The sequence below is a fragment of the Gnatocerus cornutus genome, chromosome 4, assembly GCF_029298725.1.
Source record: "Gnatocerus cornutus isolate USDA-ARS CGAHR chromosome 4, icGnaCorn1.1, whole genome shotgun sequence".
NCBI lineage: Eukaryota > Metazoa > Arthropoda > Insecta > Coleoptera > Tenebrionidae > Gnatocerus > Gnatocerus cornutus.
In genome coordinates, this window is record NC_142236.1 from 17,656,910 (window position 1) to 17,665,576 (window position 8,667).

An 8,667-nucleotide genomic window follows, 5' to 3' on the forward strand; every position below is an offset into this window, starting at 1 on the left:
ACAATACGAAGTACATGCATTTCCATTTTTTTTTTAACTAGATATTTACAGGATGTTCCAGAACTCGCGCCTAGCTGAAAAAGGGCGGATGCCGACAGCAATCAGGAATCAAAAATGCAATTTGTTTTGACCCACTATGCATTAAAACTGAGAAATTGCTCAACGAAAGTGACCAATAACCAGAAGCTAAAGCACAAATAAATTTAATGTTGCTAGGTTGCATAATTAAATCCTAAAGTAGATAAATTAAATGGTGTTATGCAACAAAGATACTACAGAATCGGTAAAATTAAGGCTTGAATAGCCATGATCTCCGTTTTTAGACGACACTGGCTGGATCTTTGTTGCGTAACACTGTTCAATTGATTTTGTCCACTACATTTTTATAACTGATGTCCAATGTCAATTTGACAAATGAAAACCACCCAATGGCAGTTCCAAAAAGAACCATTTCACTACAACAAGAAACAGAACAAGGCAGTGTTGCTTTATTTTCTCTATATTTTCTGTTAAGAATTGCTCACTCAGCATAACGATTTGTTTCTGTTGCAATCATATCAATGATGTCATAAAAAATTTCAAAGATGGCTAAAATACGTTTGCCTGAGCCTCAATTACTATCAAATGGAGAAGCTGGTCTTGGAATACCTGTAGACGTCCAAGGTAACCTCGATGTTGTTTTCATCCTCTTTCATCTCTTCATCGGATTTAGTATCCACCACACTGCTACAATCCGATTCTTCACTCGAAGTGGTCTAATCATCGTCCATATTTTCTTCAGAAGAACTTATTTTAGCGCTGACAGGAAAAACACCACAAGAAGCAAAGTCAGCTGGATTACCATATTACATCTCAGAATGTTCCTATAAAACTGCGCAATATATTAACATGTCGCATGCGAAAATATCCGTCATAAGCTTAGAAGGCTCAAATGAAAAGTGCCAAGCAAATATATCTGTCCAAGCCATTGAAACACAGGTTTAGGATTGTGAATATATCTATCCAAGCTAGTTAAGAGATTAAGAAATCAAGAAAATAAATATAATTTAGCACCAGCGACATCTATAACCTGGACGCATTTTCAAGTTTTCTTGAAATGTCTGAAAAACGCTCGTTTAGATGCCATTATTACACAATAATGGGAAACATTTTCCACGTATTTAAATTGCAAATCAATTCCTCTTATTACTAAAATGAACTTCCGTTTGTTAACAATCACAAGTGTCTTATTCCAACACCATTGGTGTTGCAATGACGTCTTCATCGATTTCTCAATATCTGATGGCTCTTCGAACCAGTTGACACTTTTTTCCTCAAAAGTGGTCAGTGTTGTTCCAAAATTTACAATTTTTACCATTCAAGACCAAAACATCCCCAAACTATGTTGCAATCTTTTTAATACCACTGAGATATCTCGCATTTTCATCGAAAACGGTCAAATAAAAGAGCTAGAAAGCGAATGCATTTCCGAAAAATTGAAGCACATTGAAGAAAGTCTGTTATTAAAATCCAACAAAATTCAAACGATTAAAAAAGACACTTTTTCGGGTCTCAAACTGAGTCAAATGATATTGGAAAAGAATGAAATCAAAGTGATTGAAACTGGGGCTTTTGTCAACATGACCAAGTTGGTTCTTCTTGATCTCTCTCAAAACGAGCTTGTCATGTTAAATCCGGAAGCGTTTGTCAATTTGCCGATTCTCCCCATTTTCAATGTAATGCCGAATCAAATCACGTTTCTCCAAGAAGGTGTTTTCAAGTTTCTTCCAAATAGAAAACTGTTTATAAACATCGCATGTAACAAAATATCAGCAGAGGACAGTCGTGCGTTTGATGGTCTCTCTATCAATACCTCAATTGAGCTCTACCTGCAGAATAGTCAAATTGAAATGTTACCAAGTGGAGTGTTTGATAATTGCAAGTTTTCTGTGGTTAATCTGATAAACAATCCATTGGCTTATATTTCTCTTGATTTTTGTTCTAAGAACTGCACGATTGACAAATTTTATATTGAATGTGCTCGATTGGAATCCGATTTTATATTTCAGTGGGCGAAAACAGAGACAAAGCTTTACACTGGAGTCTGTCCTAAGTTTAATGTTACCAATCGAACTTCTTATCGAAAGGTTTGCAACGGATCTAACACAAAAAGTTTGTTTATTGTGATCTTAATTATCGTCGCAGCAAGTTTCGATTTTATTAACTACTAACATTCTTTTTATAGCTTTCTGGTTATTTTTGTCGACTTTTTACGTTTTGTATGGATTTTATTTTTATTTTATTTTCGATTGTTTTTAATTGTCGTTATATTATATTAAACTAGTCAACAAATGTGAGAAAAAAATGTACATACCTTTCTTCAATTTTCCTTAAAAAGCCGTGCTCGACAGAGTTTTAGAAAGCCAATTTAATACGCTTTCTAACGAGCTATTAAACTAATTGCTAAGGTTAGCCCTTTCTATGATATTTTTGAAAAACTGATCTTATGTCCCATGTTTTTTAGATTCTCCTGTGTACAAAGTGATAATTTTTGCATCAACAGGTTCCACAATGGAAATATTTTGAATTCTAACAACACTTCGTGTGCGTTACATCCATTTCGCACGAGTACTACACAAAATTTTGTCTACAATCAATGCAACATTTTTCGATAAATACTTCAAATGGCAGTTCTGAAATTCACACTTCACTTGACATCATTTCGGCACAGGTTTGATTACACCATTTATCTAATAATAATCCGGTTACTTAACCCGGATTCAAATTTTTAATTTCTCAAAATGTCCAAACTCGATGGTCGATTATGTTGTTAAGAAAAACTTTCGACTTAAGCGCTAAAAATTTTTGAATTTCAGTTTTTTTGACCGCCATTCGTAAAGTATTTGATCTACTGATCTGAGGTTTGGCTGAGTTGATAGATTTATGTCTGCTGTTTCAATTAATGTATAATATCTATTAAATTGTTAAATATCCATTAAATTAGTATCAAACATCATTTTCGTTGTAAAAATTACCCGAAAAAGACCGTAAATTTCTCGTTTATTTCTAAAGCAAATTTTAACTTTGGTTCTCAAATTACGCTAGATTTCATGCAGAATCCAAACCTATGCAAATTTGAAAAATTTCGATTTCATACGTTTTCTACATATTTCTTGAAATTTAGTTTTATTTTCGCTAGATTTTGCATACATTTTCATTGAAATAAAATCTTCTTAAATCTGTTTTTCCCAAAAACTCGTTTTAAATTCTTCTGTTTTTTTTTATTTTTTATTCGATATTTTCATTTGCAGATTATCTATGTGTTTTATATACAGGGTGTCCCCGAACTCATGACCCAGAGAACAAGGGAGGGTGCCGACAGCAATACAGATGGTAAATTTAAAAACAAAAATTGCTTAAGTTGAATATTATTCGAGTAAGGATAAAAAATTAATAACCAATTCCGGAAGCTTATTATAAAAATGGAGTAAAATTTCCTAGGCAACGAGAGTGTAATGCTCATCTGACCAATGGTCGATAGTATGTGTCCATAGTTACCGATTTTCAAATTCTGTTCAGCTTCCGGATTGGCTACCGTTTATTCGTCTTAACTCGATTTTTTTTTTGAGCTAGAAAATTTTTGTTCAGAAATTTTGGCTCAGAATTGTTAATAATAAGCCTTTTTTCTCTGGGCCACGAGTTCTGGGACACCCTGTATACTACATTCTTTTTAGAGCCTATAGATTTTTTTTTATAACTTTACTTCAAATTATTAAAAACTGCTTCGTAATTGAAAAGCGCAAATTCATATAGAACTGCTAATTTTAATTAATTAAAAGCGTAAAAATTTCAAATTTTTTAATTGTTCTAAAATTTCGATTTTAAGCTAGCATTTATCACTAGTGATAGAAAGTGAAATATCAAAATAGTGTCTTTTGACTTTTTTTAGATTTTTTTTTCCGTTTTCTGATTAACTTCTGTCAACTTTCTTTGAAAATAGGTACATAATGTCACAAATGTCAAAATTATTTGTTAGTTTTCTTTTACAGTGCAAACGCCGAAAAGATCTTTTAGCAAAACGAGTCGTCAAGCTGCATGTGAGCGAGCTTTCTCTATTAGCTTTTCACTTCGAGTCCTGTACATGGTTTTTATAATGTTTTTGCTACATGTCAAATTGCTATTTTAAGAGATTTTGAGCGTTGTCCAAGTAACTAACATGGTCACCTTTCACACACGACTTTAAAATAGTAATTTTCCTAAATTTCACACTTGTAGCACCAAAATTACCAAATTACAAATTTTGGTAAAAAATATCAAAATTCTAGTTTTATCTCCAAAATGAAAATTTCTAAAAATTATGTTTTTTTCTCTACAGTTCTGTAATTCAGTAGATTAATTACACGACTTAAAAATAGTAGCTTCCTGAAATTTTATACTTGTAGCACCAAAATTACGCATTTTAATGCAACTTCCACGGGGGAAACAGACGCAGCTGTGCCTACCACAACGATCTGATTGGCTGAAAGTGATCCAACGCCGCGCACCGGCCACAGACCCGCGACTTTGAAACGTCGTAACACTTAGAAAAAGCTCCTCAAAGAAGCATTCTCAAAAGATCTCCGCAGGACGTTTTGAAACTTCAAAAAAAAATTAGTCAAATTAAAGAATTTAAAGAAAACATCAAGTAGGTTAAAAAAAGTGACACTTTAAGATGACTTAGATACTCTTAACAATCAAGAAAATTTAGTTGATTTTGCTGCGATTGTAGAATACCAAAGACGAGAAGACACTTCTCTGGGCCAAGCATTAAGTCGACTGTTCAAAATAAGCTTTTTTTGTCTACTTGTGAGAGAGAAATTTAATTTTACAGGTAGTAACTGTTTCCTGATTTGGTACTTTAATAGCTATATTATAGCATTCTTTTTTAATTGTTTAACAATGAAATAACTGTAGACACAGTTAGTACGCAGCGCCGGAATGCTTTCATATTCCTCCTTGTCGTCTACTCTCTGAATCCCATCGCTGATTAGTAGCCCATAATGAAGAAAATGCGCAGTAACTTTTGTAGCCCGCCTGTTTAAATATCTTTTAGTTAAAAACATTTTCAAAAATTTTAAAAAGCAGCGCCAACGTAATTACTTTAATAATTCAAAGTTCGATATCTAGTGAGCAAAAAAGAAAAGATGAGATTTTGGTATCCTTGAATGTCGATCGATAATTGACGTTATTTTCCTAAACAAAGTTATTGTTTGTCTAACTTTTTTATAGAATCACACGATAATACATAATATATAAAGTTTGGATAAACGAGCAGCTCCTCTCCGAACTTTCAGTGTGCGGTCCTCGACGTGCGCGGAAGTGTTCTTCTTAAAATGGGCCACTGGAACTTTCACAACAAACTTCTCATTTTGGTACTTAGAGGGGTCGGTTTGTGGCCCGAAGACACTTACAAGTTTGACTGGTACACGATCTACACAAGCATCATTTTCATTACGTTCATCTGTGGCCACAATCTCTTTCAAATGATCAACATCTTCTTCGTCGCCGACCTAAACCAAGCTACTATTACAATTGTTCCTATTGCGGCAGTCTTCAACTCAGTCGTCAAGTTCTACGTTGTCTTCGTCAACATGAAGACAGTGAAGCGTTTGGTCGATGATATGAACAAAGAGGTGTTTCTCCCGAGGAATCATCTGCAAAAAGAGCTAGGAGAGTTTAGCATACAAGTCTGGAAAAGGTTTTTTTATTTTTTCACCAGAATGACTGCAGGAGCTTCTTTTCTCTGGCTGGTACGACCAATCATCAGTGGTACTTACAAAGAGTACGACTTACCACTTCCCACATGGTATCCCTTTGACTATAAGAAACCGTTTTGGTACGAAATGACGTACGCTCATCAAGTGATTGCTTTTAGTTTGATCGCCACTGTTATTGTGATCGTCGACAGTGTCATTACTTCGATGATGACGTTCGTGGGAATTCAATGCGATGTTGTGTCCGACAGCTTCAAGAGTTTACATTTGAGGAACGACGTCTCCAGAAGCTTTGTAAAGTGTGTTGAACATCACAGAGAGATTCTAAGGTTTAGATCCATTGCTTTCGAACCATCTTCAAGAGTAAATTTCAGATTCGCTCATGATTTGAACAAGGTCTTTGATCATCTTATTTTGATCCAGTTTGGTTCCAGTTCGGTGTCACTAGGACTCGGCATGTTTCAAATAACTCTCGTACGTTCTTAACATCGTTCTTCTATGACTCAGACTAACAAAATTTCAGTTAAAGCTTTCTAGCAGTGAGTTCTACTCCTTCGTGTCGTGCTTAAACGCACTCCTTTTGGAGATCTTCATGTTTTGCTGGTTCGGAAATGACGTTCAATTTAAAGTACGCGTCATGATCTTATTTCAGTTTTTGTATCTCTTTTGATTTCAGAGTATTAACATTGCGATGGCTGCGTACAAATGTGACTGGACAGATCTCCCAATTGAGGTGAAGAAAAAAATGATTTTCTTTATCCTGAGAACTCAGAAGCCGATTCTGTTTACTGCTGTTGGTGTGTTTCCGCTTTCTTTGGATACTTTTCTGAGGGTTCGTAAAGGTAATGATGTTACCATCTCACATTTCTTTTTTGTAGATTATTAAGACCGCGTGGTCGTATTTTGCTGTTTTGCAGAAAGTGAATACTTATTAATGTGGATTTATAAAATTTTGTCGAAACATGAATATTATAGATTGATAATAACATAGTAACTGTTTCATAATAGCATTTATTGTGTGATTCATTAAATTACCATTCGCAGTTGGCTTTGAGAAAAATAGATATTTACATAACAAGTACGGAAAGTGACCAATTTCGCACGAGTGTAAAAGTAGATGCACGAGGCGCCAGCCGAGTGCAAATATTACACGAGTGCAAGAAAGACACTTTCCGACAAGTTATGTACACTATTTTTCCTACGACCTTTCATCATCAGGGAGAAACCATAAGTGTCGACAATAATACATTTATTATCTATTCTAAATGTCATTTTTCTACAACCTCATAAAAAAGTGACGTATTCCACATATTTAGATGGTTCATGTTTTTGAATATCCATTTCCGAAAGTAAAAGTCACTAGTGTGATATGAATATATACGCACAGACCTGTCAAAACCGATTCGTCAAAAACGACCTAACCAATTCATTTTTGTCATTATGCATGTTGTTTTACAGTGAATCGTCTAGATATTTGAGACAAAAATTCAGGAGTTACATTTGTATTTGAAAATAACTGTCAATTTTGACAGGTCTGTGCGGATATATTCATATCACACTAGTGACTTTTACTTTCGGAAATGGATGTACAAAAACATCAACTTTCGGAGTCATTTAACCGTGTGGAAAATGTCACTTTCATATGGGGTCGTAGGAAAAAATCATGTCGTAACTAACACCATTACAGTAGTTTCGACTTAATATTTGCGAGATTTGCTAGTTATCGAACAAGAAGTCAACGCACGTACACGGCCTACCTAGAATGGAAATTTAATGAATCACACGATATTTACGAAAATGAAAGCACTTCCGAACACCAAAATCTAAAATATTCATTGCTTTCATTGGGAAATGCTTTCTTCGCTGTTTCAAATTTGCAGAACTGTTGTGTGGTAGCATTGCCTCCTTCCTACATGTTTCGATAGCTTTGAATTTACTACGAATATTAACTAATTTATAAAGTACAAGTATAAAGTTTACAAGTAACGCCCTCGATCATTAAGAATTAGTTAATATTCTTTTCTAATTAATAGCTATTATTTACGACCATGTGAAAGAAACATTTCGATCACTCATTTTAGTTAGTTTAGAGCTACATTATTCACTTATTGTGTAGTATAAAAAAACTTTGTTTAATATACTCATTACACAACAAGTGATATAATGTATTTTTATTATACAATTTATTTTTTAGTCATGAGAGATTGTATTATTGGCGACATCGAAATGTGAACGATATTTTCGTTGCCATGGATTTATCCCATATTTTCCATAAGGTAAATCAGGCTTTGAGCAGTGGCGTTCTCTTTGATTTTTCTCTAAACATTTAATCTTAGCTATACATTTACTACTCAGCAGCAACTGCTCTTAGCGAACGGTTTTCTTCTAATTTTGCAATGGCTCTTGCTTTTTTGACTACAGTTAAATATCTAGACATTTTTAATTAACCACTGTCATTAATTGTCATAAATAATAATTAGAAGTACGCCTTTGATTTAAAGTGAAAATTACGCTAGACAATTTTACCTTTAGTTTACATTTAGTTGTTGTTAATAGTAGATAAAACGTTTTATATCATGCGTGAGCGAAGTCTATCACAAGTTCGTAAAATTTGTATTTATTATAAAAAACTACGAAATTCGCACACAGTTTTTATTAACCTCTAAACACACTTTGTCTAAGGGTAAATTAGAACCTTGATTGGTAAAATCGATAGCGTTTAATAATTTCAACTTTCGAGTTTTGCTTTCAAAATAAATAAGTTACAAAACTACATACATAATTTAAATGTATTACAAGTTAGTTGAAGGATCATTCTTATACAGAATTTAGCGCAATCTATAAAAATGTGGCCATACTAATTCTGAGGGGTCGATTTCAAGTGTGACTTGCGTTACTGCAAATCCCATTTGCAACATAGCAACGCCAATCACAT

At 33.9% G+C, this 8,667-nt stretch overlaps 1 protein-coding gene across 1 annotated transcript; it reads left to right on the top strand.

Annotated features, from left to right (window-relative positions):
• Positions 1-584: 584 nt before the first annotated feature.
• Positions 585-6,667, top strand: LOC148176497 (odorant receptor Or1-like). The gene is made up of 6 exons (XM_088035122.1): positions 585-663; positions 782-978; positions 5,313-6,206; positions 6,256-6,360; positions 6,409-6,564; positions 6,611-6,667. Exons 1-6 carry the CDS (start codon positions 585-587, stop codon positions 6,665-6,667), a joined length of 1,488 nt encoding a protein of 495 aa, XP_087891248.1.
• Positions 6,668-8,667: the final 2,000 nt, after the last annotated feature.